This window comes from Chiloscyllium plagiosum, chromosome 25 (genome assembly GCF_004010195.1).
Source record: "Chiloscyllium plagiosum isolate BGI_BamShark_2017 chromosome 25, ASM401019v2, whole genome shotgun sequence".
In the NCBI taxonomy this organism is placed as follows: Eukaryota; Metazoa; Chordata; class Chondrichthyes; order Orectolobiformes; family Hemiscylliidae; genus Chiloscyllium; species Chiloscyllium plagiosum.
This window is the reverse complement of record NC_057734.1, coordinates 21,244,890-21,260,627: the sequence shown is the minus strand read 5'-3', so window position 1 is coordinate 21,260,627 and position 15,738 is coordinate 21,244,890. Positions and strand designations below refer to the sequence as shown.

The following is a 15,738-nucleotide window of genomic DNA, read 5'->3' as shown; positions in this document are numbered from 1 at the left end:
ATGTAGAAAAATGCTAATATTTGAGAGTGCATCTGAATATTGACAGCTCCTCAGATTTTTATCTACTGGACAGATAGTTTTCAAGCAATTATAGCATCTATCATAATGCAACAGCAATGGGAAGATGCTCTCTGTTAGAAACTTTGCAATGTTTGATACTTTAATTATCTAACTTATTTACCTTTTAATACTTCAGTATAAACCTTCTTAACTTTAAAAATTTTGAGCTTTAAAACAAAGTCAGTAGGCTTTAATGAGCACAAATGTTCCTTGAAAGATATTTGACTTTTTTAAAAAAAAGTGATTAATACAGTTATGTAATTCTTTTCTAAATGACTAGATTAGACTATGAAATCGGGTCATACAGATTAACAGAATTTTCAGGTTTGTGGCAAGTTGGCAGTTCTTAACCACAGCCACAGTAAGATGCTGTCATTGTGTTAGAATTAGCATCAACAGCTTTGGATTGGGACAATTACTTCCATCAGAAAGTTTCTGGATGTATAGACAAGCACAGACAGGATTGGGTTTCACTACTATGCCTTCTTTCTTTTCCTTATTGAGAACATGCCTGATCTGGTTTCAGTTGAAACTTTATTGCTGGAACAGCACAGCAGGTCAGGCAGCATCCAGGGAACAGGAGATTCGACGTTTCGGGCACAGGCCCTTCCCCAGGAATCTGGTTTCATACAACTTGGCTGAGGTCCTAATACCCTAGTTAAATACACTTGAATTTCCACTTTCAGAGACAAAGGAACACTTGAAATAGAGTGTGAAAAGTTTAAGTCTGCTGCTTTTATAGTGAGTTACACAGTCATAGAGATGTATAGCACAGAAACAGACTCTTCAGTCCAATTTATTCATGACCATTAGATATCCTAAATTAATCTAGTCCAATTTGCCAACACTTGGCCAATGTCCCTCTAAACCTTTCGTATTCATATACCCATCTAGATGCCTATTAAATGTTGTAATTGTACAAGTCTCCACTACTTCCTCTGGCAGCTCATTCCATACATTCACCACCCTCTGCATGAAAAAGCTGCTCTTTATGTCCATTTTAAATATTTCCCCTCTCACCCTAAATCTATGCCCTCTATTCTGAACTGCTCCAACCCAGGAAAAAGACTTTGTCTATTTATCCCATCCATGCCCCTCATGGTTTTATAAACCTCTAATAAGTCACCCCTCAGCCTCCGATGCTCCAGGGAAAACAGCCCCAGCCTATTTAACCTTTCCCTATAGCTCAAACCCTCCAACCCTGACAACATCCTTGTAAATCTTTTCTGAACCCATTCAAGTTTCACACATCTTTCCTATAGGAGGGAGACTAGAATTTAACATAATATTCCAAAAGTGGTCAAACCAATGTCCTGTACAGCCACAACATGACCTCCCAACTCCTGTACCAATAAAGGAAAGCATACCAAATGCCTTCTTCACTGTCCTATCTACCTCTGACTCCACTTCCAAGGAACTAGTAATCTACACCCCAAGGTCTCTTTGTTCAGCAACACTCCCCAGGACCTTACCACTAAGTGTATAGGTCCTGCCCTCATATGCCTTTCCAAAACACAGCACCTCACATCTATCTAAACTCCATCTGTCACTCCTCAGCCCATTTGGCCCATCTGATCAAGATCGTATTGTACTCTGAGGTAACCTTTTTCACTGTCCACTACACCTCCAATTTTGGTGTCATCTGCAACCTTACAATACCTCCTATGTTTACATCCAAATCATTTATATAAATAACAAAAAGCAGTGAACACAGCACCAATCTTTGTGCACACCACTTGATCACAGGCCTCTAGTCAGAAAGACAAACCTCCACCAACCACTTCTACCTTCGAGCCACTTTGTGGGGGAGGGGGGGAGAGAAACGTGAGGCCAAGAGTGTTGAGATGAGAATTCAAGGTATGAGGGGACTAAGCAGTACAGAATGGGAGGGCATGGAAGGCTACAGGAGGGAGGGAAAAATTATTAGCAATGATCAATCATTGGTGTAAGGGGATATGACACAAACAGAATTTTGAATAGGTAGGGATAGGGTGCAAATCCAGAGGACAATGGATTAGCTGTACCTGGAGGTGAACAATCAGATAAGCATTCATTGGTAGCTAGACTGAATAAAACGTGGGTGGGCAATTGGTCATGAGCAGCTCTTATGATGGAGAGATGCTAAGATTCAGAGCTGAGTTTGGGGTCAACTAAGATGCTGAAGTTGCAAACAATCTAGTTCAGTCTGAGATAAATAGCAGAGTTGGGAACATTATGTGGGGTCAGCAGCAAGGAGATAATAGCTTTGAGTTTTTGTAATATCAAGCTGGAGTGGTCAAATTACTTTTTGTTATTGGTAAATAGCAGAGATTAAGTTGAATGGATTCAGTATTTGACTATCTAATTTGAATATTTAACTGACAGCTCCTATTAATCATAGCCTATTAAGCGTTTTCAAATGTTTTTTGGCCAACTCAAGCTTTCATTAACTTTTCTCTGATATGTATATCATAAGTGTGGTCTTTAGCTTTGGTTTATAAATTTTCTAATTAACTTAAGGAGTCCCCCTTATATCAGATCGAAAGGAGAGAATCGGATGGTCTCATTAGGTGCACCCCTAATGGCAAACAGTATGTAAAAGTATAAGTATTTGTTGCACTACAACTACAAATTCTGCAATCCAACTCTTCATAATGAGTTGGAATTGTACCTGCCAGGTACATCTCCAATTAATATCTTTGCCATTAATCTCTCTGGAAGTCAAATTGTGTCACCAGCTAGCACTTTGCTTGGGAACATAAAGAAATGTTTCTCTCAGAGAAAATATTCAGAACTTCCAGTCTTATTCATTTTTATCAATAATCAAGCAAGAATTTTCTTGACTTCATTGCCCCTTTCCTAGTAGGTTCTAACCAAACTGGCTTCAATTGCGTGACTACTACAGTTTCAATAGATTTCCTTTTCTGATGATTTTTTAGGCATTCCTACTATTACAATCTTCATTCCTGAAGAAGGGCTAATGCCCGAAACGTCGATTCTCCTGTTCCCTAGATGCTGCCTGACCTGCTGCGCTTTTCCGGCAACACATTTCCGTCTACTATTACAATCAGTCTCCCAATGAACTTCCAACTGGTTTTTTACATATAGCCTGATTAGAATGGAAGCCTGTCAATTTTCTTTACATTGTTTTTAGGTTCTAGCCTTTTCTCCTGTATTATTTTGGCCATAATACTGTTTGTCCCCGAACACTAATAGCTATTCCATTCCCAAGTTTTCTATTCTTCCAATTTCTTTCAATGATTCCAATGGGAATATTTCCCCACGTCACTTTATAAGACAGAACTGTTTCTTTTCTGATGCTCATTTAAAGAAGTTGAGGTTTAGTAAAATTCCATTTCCACTTTCTTCCATAATCACAATCACCAAGTTCCTTGTTCTCTTTAACTTCAATGACCAAAACCACTGATTCCAAAGCATTGCTTTCGCTTGCAGATTCTACAAAGGGCTGATTAGGTCTCTTTTAGAAGTCCAAAATTTTAATAAATAACCTTCAGGAACAAATTCATAACCATGATTATTTTAACAGTTCCACAGTCTACAGATTATTCTTCTGAGAAAACAGTGCACACACTTTAAATCAAACAAAATATCGTTCAACTCTCTCTGTAAATTTAAGCAGCAAATGTAGATTTCAAGTTAAACCAAATTCCTGATTGGAATCAGGATCATCCTCTGAACTATGGAATCTTTCCTTTAGTCTAAGCTTTTCTCTGACCAAATGTCCTATTTCCTTATCTCTCTGAACAAGCTTTTTACATTTCATTTCCTTTTCTTTCTCCTCCCTTTCCATTGCCCTTCACATCTTTTCCACCTCAAGTTTTGTCCTCATTTCTGAATCTTACCTAATTCTAACAGTGACATATCGGTTTCAAGTTTCCCTCATTTTAATTCTAAATGCTGGGTTACTACATTAAGCATCATGAAATTACAAGATGCTACTTCTATTTCTACCTGCAATTCATTCACAAATTCAATTTTGCTTTGGTCAAAAGATTTGATATAATTTATTTATGTATTCTACTTCCAAAAAAGTCTTAGCAGCACAATCACTCTGACAGTCCAATCTGTGCAATATACTTCACCTTTCCCTTCACCAGTACAGAATAAGAGGTCATTGTTTTAATATTTGCTGCCCTTTAGTTTAAAACTGATGAGGAATTACTTCTTTTCGAGGGCTGTCGAACTTACTACCCTTGAGTCTGGTGGACACCAGGACACTAAATAAATTTGAGGAAATAAGAGATCTTTAATTAGTAATGGATTAAAGAGTTATGGAGAGTGGGCAAGAAATTACTGCTGAAGCCAAAATGAGAACAACCAGAACCATACTAAATGACAAAGGATGTTTGAGGGGCTGAATTGCCTATCCTGGTTCTTACATTCTTATACCACTAAATACTCCTGTTTTATGCCCATTACCTACACATACTCCTTTCTGTAAAGGTTCACACATCTCATTTAAATTCAACAAATTTCTATCCTGCCAAGAGGTCTTTGGTATGATCCCAGCTCATGTTAATACTGATCTAGACAGATACCAAAATGAGACCTGGTTTGGTAATATGTAATGTTTATTTTTGCATTTGTTTACCTGTGGTGGTTAAACACTGTACTCACAATAAGGTGAAGTATAAGACAAGAATATGAGTTTATTACACAGAAGTAAAAAAACACAAAGCTATATATATGCAGTTAAGTTTGAAAGACCTAAGCAGAAATTGCAAAACCAAATATTGACTTTTTCTTCCGCGATATCCTTTTCAGATCCTGAATCCCAGTGAAGTGTTATACATCTTAACTCCTTACTTAACTCTTCCCAGCTCTCCTTGCTGACATAGTTTTACGACTTGTTTCCAGTTCTGACTGCTGGAGATCTTCTAAACAGACTTCACAAACTAACCTGTTCTTTTTGCTACGATAAAACTTATCTAAACACAACGGCTTTTCTCCTGCTAGGATGAAACTGAATTAGAGACCAAAAAAAAACTGCAGATGCTGGAATCCAAAGTAGACAAGTAGGAGGCTGGAAGAACACAACAAGCCATGCAGCATCAGGAGGTGCAGAAGTCGACGTTTCAGGTTTAACCTTTCTTCAGGAGGATGAAACTGGAGCCAGATTCTTCTGAACTGAACAAAAGCTAAACCACCAATGGCTCCTGATGAGTTTGCCTTATGTCAATAAATTCAGCTGTGCAAAATCTAATGAACAGCACAAGCATCTGGCTACACGCTACTAAATCTTGTGTTTTTTGGAAATTATGTAGTAAGGACATGTCTCCAGATTACTTTTCAATAAAAAAAGTTACCTTGACAACTGAAACCAAAACCCATCTGTCTCTATTTTAAAAACAGAAATTCCTTAATGATAGCATTATAAATGTGACAATGCTGCTCCTTTAACAAGGTTATGTTGCCTTGTTTTTTTTAAAAAAAAGGGGTTCTAAAAGGCTGAGGTTCCAATTTGTCTGAATGTAGGCCACTCTGATTATGGCTAACAGGTATGTGATAATGCTGCCCTTGATCTTCTTTTCAGGTGGTCATAAAAACACAGGTCCTGAAAAGCTTGGAAGGGTTTTACAGCCAATTTGATGACAGCTAACAGATACTGCTTCAGGCAAAAAGTTTAAAAAAAAAACACTTATACAATGAAAGAGGTGTGGCCAGTTCTCCCAGCTTTTCTCTGGTTCGTGTGATCTGGCTTATCACTGAAAGCAGTCAGGCAGTTGTAAAAGCTGCTGGACACAAAGAAGCAGGTCCAGGCTGGTGTACTCATTCTGACTTCTCTCCTGTTAAGACTCGGTTTGATTTTACCTTTTGTGCCAAGGGGTGTTTATGGGGACTGTTGCAAATATTTGGAACAGCATCATTATGTTGGGATTATCTGTTGGGTTTTCAGATAGGTTACATTATTCTGTATTCTTTTGTTTTGTGTTTCATTCACTAATCTTGTAAATGTATTCTTTTTGTTTATAATTGTGTGGTTTAACCAGTGGCATCTCTCCTCCCACAATCCAAAAATATGCAGGTCAGGTGAACTGGCTATGCTAAATTACCCACAGTGTTAGGTGAAGGGGTAAATGTAGGGGAATGGGTCTGGGTGGGTTGCGCTTCGGTGAGTCGGTGTGGACTTGTTGGGGCGAAGGGCCTGTTTCCACACTAAGTAATCTAATCTAATCTGTCTTCCACCTGCTTAAAACAAAGAGCAAAGTTAGGTCTGGGCTACTTTTCTGAAATGCCCTGGTCCATAACAGATACTACCTAAGGCAACAATGAGAGAGAAGGGCTTTTAGATTTTTTTTAAAAAAGAAAACACTTGTACAATGAAAGGGGAGTTCTCCCAGTTCAGTGATTTTTCTACTTTGGTTTAGTTTTAGCTGGGGCCAGCGTGAAACGAGGTTCCATGTTTCAGTAAATGATCTTTGGCTGATCTGCCCTCTCTCTAACATCTTTCCTATAAGAACCTGAGTCTGAATTTATCTTTCTTGCCAATGGGTATGTTTATGGAGATGTTGCAAGAAATTGGAACAGCATCATTAAGGTGCATTAGAGTTGATTGGATTTTCAGATAGGTTAAGTTATTCTCTATTCTATTCTCTTTTTGCACTTCATTTGGTACTCTATAAATAGTTTTGTTTAAAATTGCATGGTTTGACCAGCTGCGTGACTCCTGGAATATCTACCTTACCTCTGCCTAAAACAACTAAGTTGGGTCCGGGTTACCTTCTTAAAATAGTCCATAATAGATTAGGGGTTCTTTGTGGGATTTATCCTGTTTTACTTGAAGCCAAGTGGTCTGACCAGCTGCATCACTCTTGGGATATTCACCTTACATCTGTTTAAAACAACCAGAAAACTTAGGGTTTGGGCTGCCCTCTTAAAATGCTTTGAAGGGGTCTGGCCTGGTCCATAACATATTATTCACCTTTATCACATTTGCTTCTGCAAGACTGGACATGGCAGTTGGTCATGTGGTTTCACCCAGATTTTTAGCTCATATGCCTAACCAACTCAAAGCAAGATGCATCAGAGCAACTGTCTGAAGGTTCATGTGGCATTGTGGTAGCATCCCTACTCTGGGCCAAAAGGTCTGGGTTCAGGACATACATGCCCCAGACAAGTGTTATAACATCTCTGAACAAATAGATTAAAGTAATTACAATAGGAGCAACTGATGTCATATTCACGACTGGCTTCCACAGATAGTCTACTAACATGAAAGAGGCAGTGAAGAAGTTGGTTGATTATATGGAAAATGACCAAAACCTAAGTTGTTGTCACAGAAGCAGCATGCAGAAAAGATGAAAGGATAGTTGGTGGTAAGTTAGACTCTGGTGGGAACTTTGGTTTGGAAGACAGACATTATTGTAAATGGCCTGGCTATAATTATACATCTAAGACATGAGTTAAGCAAGGACAGCCCCACGCAGCTGAACACAAGTGAGGCAACAGAACATCATGGTGGGGAAACCAACAAACTGTCCTGCTGTGTCAAAAGCTACTCAAGCAGGATAGTGGATGCAACAGCAACAAGAACATACAAGTGCAGGAAACTAGTAATGTTCTAATCTGTCTCTCACAAACGTGATGTCTACTGCATCATATGTACAATCGATTCACCCCAAAAGCAATCTCACAAAAGTGAAGAACTAAATAGGCAGATTAGGGAAGAATAAAATTGCAAAATTTCTCTCTGATCACTTTAGGCAGTTGAAACTCTTGCTCTGATCAATGAATTGTACCAAAGATAATGGTAAAATTGCCTCATTCTTACAGACCATAAGGCTGCTGTCTCATTAGAGACAGATGATGATGGTTTCATCCAAGGGTCACCATATGTCAGGTGAGGGGAGAGACTGAGGAAAATGCTTCATGGTAATCTCAGTCAGTGCAGGAATTGAATCCATGTTGTTGAAGTCACTCTGCATCACAAACTAGCCATCCAGCCAATTAGTTTTGGCTACATATAATGTGAAAATGTGATCGTTATACCTGTAATGTATTTAGTTGAAACTCAATTTACCCCATTCCATCATAAATTGACAAAATTAATTTTCTTCCCAGGCATTTTCTTTAAGTGTCAAACTTCTCTGAATGCAATGAATGTCCATAGAATAGGAACAGGTTACTGTTTCAAGGCTTGACAAACTTTTAATTTTCAAGGTTTATAATCATTCGTTCTTAGGCAAATTCTGTTAGTTAAAGTATCAAAAATTAACTTTTTTGAAAACCTACATAATTGGAAAAATTGACTAAACCGAATTCCCAAAATTAAATTGAAAAATTTAGAGATCAAAAATTTAAAGATCAACTTGTGAAAATCTTTTTGCACTCCAGTCTCAAAGGCAGTTATCAAAAATATTTACATTTGACTCAGCAGTTGCCAAGCTTCATGTGTTCCCCATCCTTGACACCAAATTATATACTTAAGTTCACAAGATAATGTTAGATAATGGAAGCTATTTGGCTTATTGGATTAATCTAAGGTAGTACTCCTCTTCTATTGTAGCATCCAAATATTATAAACAATTTGTTCTTAGTTCATCTTTGGGTGCTAATGAAAAAAATTAAAGCTGATTAAGGTGCCTAATTCTTCTTCTTTCTTTCAATCTTCTGCTATAGGATTCAACTGGAAGATGACCCATGATAAGCGAGTGCACCCTTTGGTGAACAATGCACACCTGCAGTGCAAAACCCAAACACTGCCAATCCTGTACCAGTTTGATAATATTTCAGCACAACTATCGGTTTATAATATTTCCACTTCAACCTGTCGAGGACATGATTTAACCTGGTATATGCCAAAACATTATTATGCACGAGTTTCTTTCATGTAATTGTGCCTGAGATGTACCTGCTGAGAGGGTCTTGTAACTTATTTGTAGCTCTGCATATAAAGGGTAAATTGCAAATTATAAAAATGCTAGATTTATGTCCAAACATTTAGGATCAGCACAGCCAGAAGTCACCTATTATTAATTTAGCTACTTTTGAAGTGATTTTCTTTGCAGTTTAAAAAAGGAAAATTCTTACTAAGACTTGCATTAAAAGTGTTATTAATGTAAGCTGTCAGCATGTTCACAAGGTCTATGCAACAAAAATGGGCATGATACTGGTCTGAATAGTAATGGAGGAGCAGCAGAGAAGGTATGCATTTATCTGAGAATATTGCAATATTGCAGCAACAGGATTCCAATACAATTCTCAACATGTTGAAGTTTACACAAGCTGGAGGTAAATATGCTAATATCAAGTGAAGCCATTTCTTTCAACCGGTTTTAAATTCTGGACATTTTCTCAACTTTATAACTAGAATGTGAATGGGTGAACAAGTCAGTTAAAAACTAAGAAGGGGACAATTTAATCTAGCATAAAGGGTCACAAATTGAAACAATAAACCTTTCCAAAACTAAAGCATCATCCACAACATGAAGAAAAAACACCCATGAAATAAAAATGACATTTTCTTATACATTCAAATCAGCCTCCTGGGTACCTTTACCCCACAAGTCCAGTTTATTTCTGATATGACTACTGATCAACACCTTGACATTAGCTGCAATGGTGGAACCCAAAGAGCACACTATCAGCATGAACCATATTACTAGTGTACAAATACACAAAATGTAATCGCACAAAATTTTAAAGTCACATCACACATTATGAAGAGAATACAAATTTGAACAAGGACAATTACCCTACAGCTGGAATGGCAGTGTATTGAGCACAGCCTCTTCACACACTAGGCAATTCACCATGTCATGATATTACATTACATTCAAATGACCAGATTGAGAGAGAAATCAACATAGTAAATATCTGAATATTGTATTTAGAGCGCATCATCAATGGAATAATGAATTTAGATATACTAGCATTATACAATAGACTTTAGTGTTAATGGGTCAATATACTCAGATCTTGAGTATACAATAAATACCCTTCACAATAATGCAACTTCTTCAGTGGCACCAAGGTGTCACATATATAATTTCTGTCCATTATCAGTGCTTATAGGCTCCCAAATAAACAACTGCAGCGACTTTCTGCCAGAGATGACCTTAAATTGCTCAATTCTTCAAAATTACTTCATATGCCTGGAAAACATGCTGGGATACTTCTGAGACTCTGCATTTCAGCGATAACTGTAACAAAGGAAAGAGTCAATAGCACATCAGTGTAAGGTCGGAGTCACATATTGGATTAGCTGGGATGAAAGAGCACCTTGTCACTACAGCTTGTACGAAAATTTCAAATTACATAAGAAAGATTAAGCGTGTCCATTTCTTTTAGTACATTAAAATTATGGCCAATGGAATATAATCTCCACAATTTACAATCTTAATTTAATCTGATTTTTAAACATGCTTAATCTTTAACATTGCACTGGTTTAACAGAATACACTATTTGGTACTTTATGAACTTAACATTAATCAAAACAGCAGGGCATGGAGTATGAAGCCAATAGTGACTATAAATTGCTCTTTCATATCAGTAGACAAATATAAAACACCAAGTAATGAAACACAGCCTCTTCAAACAAAAGGCCCCATTGAATGGCAATGAAGGCGAAAACCACTCTACATCATTAAATTGTATGAACAATCCCGTTTGTACTCCGTAAATGTTACAGCTACAGATTTTGAACCAGTTCATGTAGGAAACAGATAGAAGGTATGTGAGAGGCATGAATTTAAGTAAGAATTCCTTTTATTGAAAAAGGATTATAGTAAATATGTAATTTACTTTCATGATTTTTTTTAAAAAACTGATATAACCATTGACTCCCATTAGAGACTAAGCAATAATTGCTAGTCATTGTATTCTGGACTTCACACAATAAACACGAGTGGTTTTCCAATCAGCAAGCAGAAAACCATGAAAACTAAAAAGAATAAAGAAATTGATGCAAATAATTATGTTCATCCACATATCTATGAGTACCTTATATGGTGTTGCTTTTGACTAAATATTACGAGGGGACGCAGATTTACAATAGCACTATTATAGTATTGGCACAAATATTTCTCAATATTCTTTTAGATGTTGGCCTCTGGTTTATGACATTTATCACAGAAAATTAGCTAGTATAACTATTTAAGTTATATAATATGTTACACAGCTCTGATTTCAGTTGCTCAACAAGAGAAATGCCAATTTCCTTCCCAATATTCATGTCAGTTAAATGTGCAATGCTGAAAGCAAAACATGATGCATTAAAAAATGCGGGGAATGATCATTTGGTCAAAACGAAACTATCCAAGATACCAGACAAAATGCAAACTGTATTGTTAAAAATAATCTGTAGCCTCTGTCGCCCTCTTAATCTGCAACTAACTTCAATTTAAGAAAAATAATGAATTTTCATTAGTGCACCATAGAATTTTGACCACAGGTATTTTTTTAAAAAGTTGTGACTGTTGATTCATAGCAATGCTCTTTCTAGCAGTTTTGGAGCTTCAAGCAAAGATAAATGCCGAACATTTTCTGAAACTCAAGAGGTCGGTTGCTGAAAATAGTTTTAGCATCATGTGAACCAATCAAGTCCAGCGTTCATTATTAAAGTTCTAATCAACTACTTAATTAGGGAGCTTATGGTAAATGACCTATTTAGTCATCATGGGATAGTGAATCAGCAACACTGAAAATAGGCATCAGAAAAAAAGCCATCTAGCAAAGCATAGCAAAAAAGACACTGCATAAGCATAGGGCAAAGAATGGAATTGCAAGTTTTTGCAACTGACTAAAATTAAATGAATTGCTAACCTCCAAATCCTGACCCGTAGGACAAAACCACCATGGCACGCATGCAACAAAGGGAAAAATAAAGGTAACTATAAAATACAACATCTTTTCCCAACAGAAATCAGAAAGAAAATATTCTTGATTAATACACAAATGGCATGTAGGGACATAACAATGCAAAACATTAAGAACAAATATATAGGGAAGGCTACATAACGATGCATATTACAGAACAAGACATCTGAAGAATTTGGACTAATACAAAAGGACAATATTACATTGCTACATTTAATACTTAAAAACATTTACTTCCAAACACTGCACAATTTAGAAGTATGGTTGGTGGGAAAACTGAATTGTATGTAAGACACAAATTGAATAAAAACTCTGAATAAGTTATAAAGGATCGGAGACATTTCCACTCTCTCATCTTATTCAACTTCAAGTACAAAGTTAAGAGGCATGCCCGTAAACCTGCCAATAAATACAGCAGGAACAATTAGCTTGTCAACAGAATTCCAGATTTTGTATTGGCTTTTGTTAAAGTGAATGCTGGCAATAAATAAACAGCTTATGTACAATAAAAGCACATTCTACATAACATATTACAAACTGGAAAGGTATATGTTCACCACCACCACTCCACGTTAACAATACATTGTATCAACACACTAAATAACATAAGAGTTTCAAATGTTAAAGAATAAAGCTTCAAAAGCACAAATGGAGATGATGTTCAACACTTACCGTATAATTGGGATTGCCTGGTTGGATTCTAAGCTCTGCTAAAACCCAGATTCCATTTGTCAATTTAAGGGATTGATACAACATATCTTGTCCTTCAACATTCCTCTTTGCAACAGTGAAAATATTATTGCTTTGAAGCTTATTAGTGACTGCATCTGCAAGTTTATAAAAAAATTTCAGAGGAAAGTATAAAATTCGGACAAATCCTACTTAAACTTGAGTATTTATATCTGCACTATCCACCATTCCTATTTGTCCTTGAAGAGCTCTGGGCCAATAGCATGTAGAATTATTTTTGAGATCTGCATTTATAATTCAGAAATGTGCAGGTAGCCAATCTCGTGAAGGAACCAAATGGGCCCACATTGCAAATTTAGTTTTCAGATTACTGAAAGTCTCAACGATGCAGTGGATAAAGGTGCACCTAGAACAAAACAAATGGAGAGCAAGACAACTAGCATTCCTCTCAAACTGTTCCTTGTACCCAATTTCATATGTCGAGTGTGTGGTGCTGGAAAAGCACAGCAGGCAGTTTGACGAGCAGAAGAATTGACGTTTTGGGCATAAGCCCTTCACCAGGAAAAGATTCCTGAAGGACTTATGCCTGAAACACCGATTCTCCTGCTCCGCGGATGCTGCCTGACCTGCTGTGCTTTTCCAGCACCACACTCTCCCCTCTGATCTCCAGCATCTGCAGACTTCACTTTCTACTATCCAATTTCATATCAGGTTTGGCACCCGAATGCTCCCATAATCAGGACGGCTCAAGTCAAAGTACATTTCAAATATATTAAAATACAGCCCAAAGCAGTACAACATTCTTTCAGATCGTTTGTGACTCTAATGTTTCAATATGCAATATTGTGCCAAATAAATTCTGACACAATGCTTGTTTCTTCCAAAAAGCAGTAATCTCTATGTAATAGTGAGCATAAGAACAGAAGGATTGATTAAGTGAACACATGGCTGGAGAGCTCGTGTAGGAAGGAGGGTATCAAATTCTGAGCAACTGGGACTGGTTCTGGGACAGGTGTGTCTTGTACAAGCTGGATGGGTTACACCTGAACGGGATTGGGACTGTTAAGGTGTAACCCATCTAGCTTGTACATGATTGGGACTGATATCTCTGCAAGGAGATTTGCTAATGCTGTTGGGGGTGGGTTTGAATAGCTTGCCAGGCAATGGGAACCTGAGGGGTATCCCAAATTGGAAGGGAGTAAAGTCAGTAACCAGAAGCTGAGAGTGAGGACAGAAGAAACAAAGCCAAGTATCGAGTAGGCCTTCAAAATAGAATGTTATCAGAAAGTTTAAACACTCTACGTGAATGCATGCAGCATTCAAAACAATCTAAGGGCACACAAAGGTAAATGTTTATGACAGAATTGCCATTACAAAAACATAGCTACAAGGTGACCAGGAATGGGAGCCAAGGATCAAAAGGTATACAATGTGCCAGAGGGCACATAAAAGGAGTTATGCTGATAGTAGGAGATGGGATCAGTATATTAGTAAAAGATGATCTCAGATCAAAGAACAACATGTGGAATCTGTGTGGGTGAAACTCAGAAACAAAGGGATAGCAGACACTGGCTGGAGTTATTTATAGGGTACCAAAAGGTAGTGTGGAACATGGTATAAATCATCACATTACAAAAGCTTGTAACATGGGCAACATAGCAATTATGGGTGACTTCAATTTGCATTGAATCCTGATGAACAGCCAATGCTTGAAATGTCAACTCTCCAGCTTCTCGGATGCTGCCTGACCGACTGTGCTTTTCCAGCACCACACTCTTCAACTTCAATTTGCATATAGATTGTGTAAAAGAATTGAGCACTAAAGGTGTGGAGAACACATTTATGAAATGTTATGGATTTTCTGAGGCATTCGGACCAGTTCTGGAGCAAGTAGGACCTATTAGATGGGCTACATCTTAACAGGACTGCCACTGACAGCCTCACATGGAGATTTGCTGGTGCTGCTAGCTTTGGTTCAAACTAGTTTTGCTTTTCTAGAGCAGAATATTGATGAGCCCACAAAAGGACAGATTGTCTTAGATCCAGCATTATGTAATGAAAAAGGGCTAATTAAGAATCGTGTGGTAAAAGAACCCTTAGCTACGAGTAACTACATTATGATTCTATATAATGTAAAATTTTATTATAGAGATGTACAGCATGGAAACAGACCCTTTGGTCCAACCTGTCCATGCCAACCAGATATCCCAACCCAATCGCAGCCCATATCTCTCCAAACCCTTCTATTCATATACCCATCCAGATTCCTTTTAAATGTTGCAATCGTACTAGCCTCCACCACTTCCTCTGGCAGCTCATTCCATACACGTACCACCCTCTGCGTGAAAAAAAACTGTCCCTTAGGTCGCTTTTATATCTTTCCCCTCTCACCCTAAGCCTATGCCCTCTAGTTCTGGACTCCCTCATCCAGGGAAGAGACTTTTGTCTATTTATTCTATCCATGCCCCTCATGATTTTATAAACCTCTATAACGTCATCCCTCAGCCTCCGACGTTGCAGGAAAAATAGCCTATTCAACCCTGGCAACATCTTTGTAAATCTTTTCTGAACCCTTTCAAGTTTCACAACATCCTTCTGATAGGAAGGAGACCAAAACTGCATGCAATATTCCAAAAGTGGCCTAACCAATGTCCTGTACAGCTGCAACATGACCTCCCCAACTCCTGTACTCAATACTCTGACCAATAGAGGACCAATACCAAACATCATCTTCACTATCCCATCAACCTGCAACTCCACTTGCAAGGAGCTATGAATCTGTACTCCAAGGTCTCTTTGTTCAGCAACACTGCCTAGGACCTTACCATTAAATGCATAAGTCCTTATGTATAAAAGTGAGGAACAATCTGAAGCAAGCACAAGGCACAAACTGGCTCAGTTGGACTGGGAAAATACTTAAATGAAATGACTTGAAATACTATCCATTGTCTATTTAAAGAACTATAACATAGCATAAATCAACCATACATTTCTTCAATGTGCTAAAACTCATAAAAAGGACAGTCAACTGTGGCTAACAAATCAAGTTAAGAATTGTATAACATTAAGTAAAAGGCTTGTAAAATGGCCAAAAACAGTAATAATTCGGAGGAAGTTTTTAAGAATATGAAGGAGGATTAAGAAGCTGATATGGAAACGAAACTAGAATA

At 37.6% G+C, this 15,738-nt stretch overlaps 1 protein-coding gene across 4 annotated transcripts in view; it reads right to left on the bottom strand.

Moving 5' to 3' along the window:
- Nucleotides 1–9,527: 9,527 nt before the first annotated feature.
- Nucleotides 9,528–15,738, bottom strand: part of LOC122562630 (AP-1 complex subunit beta-1) — a 76,188-nt gene continuing 69,977 nt past the window's right edge. For 2 of the 4 annotated variants that reach the window (XM_043715635.1, XM_043715637.1), the window contains 3 exons: nucleotides 12,551–12,705; nucleotides 11,825–11,833; nucleotides 9,528–10,202 (listed from right to left, as the gene is read on the bottom strand). In XM_043715635.1, coding sequence (XP_043571570.1) covers nucleotides 10,128–10,202; nucleotides 11,825–11,833; nucleotides 12,551–12,705 — 239 coding nt within the window. In that variant the 3' untranslated portion in view covers nucleotides 9,528–10,127. The remainder of the gene's footprint in view (nucleotides 10,203–11,824; nucleotides 11,834–12,550; nucleotides 12,706–15,738) is intronic. The other 2 variants (XM_043715636.1, XM_043715638.1) reach the window with 1 other exon arrangement.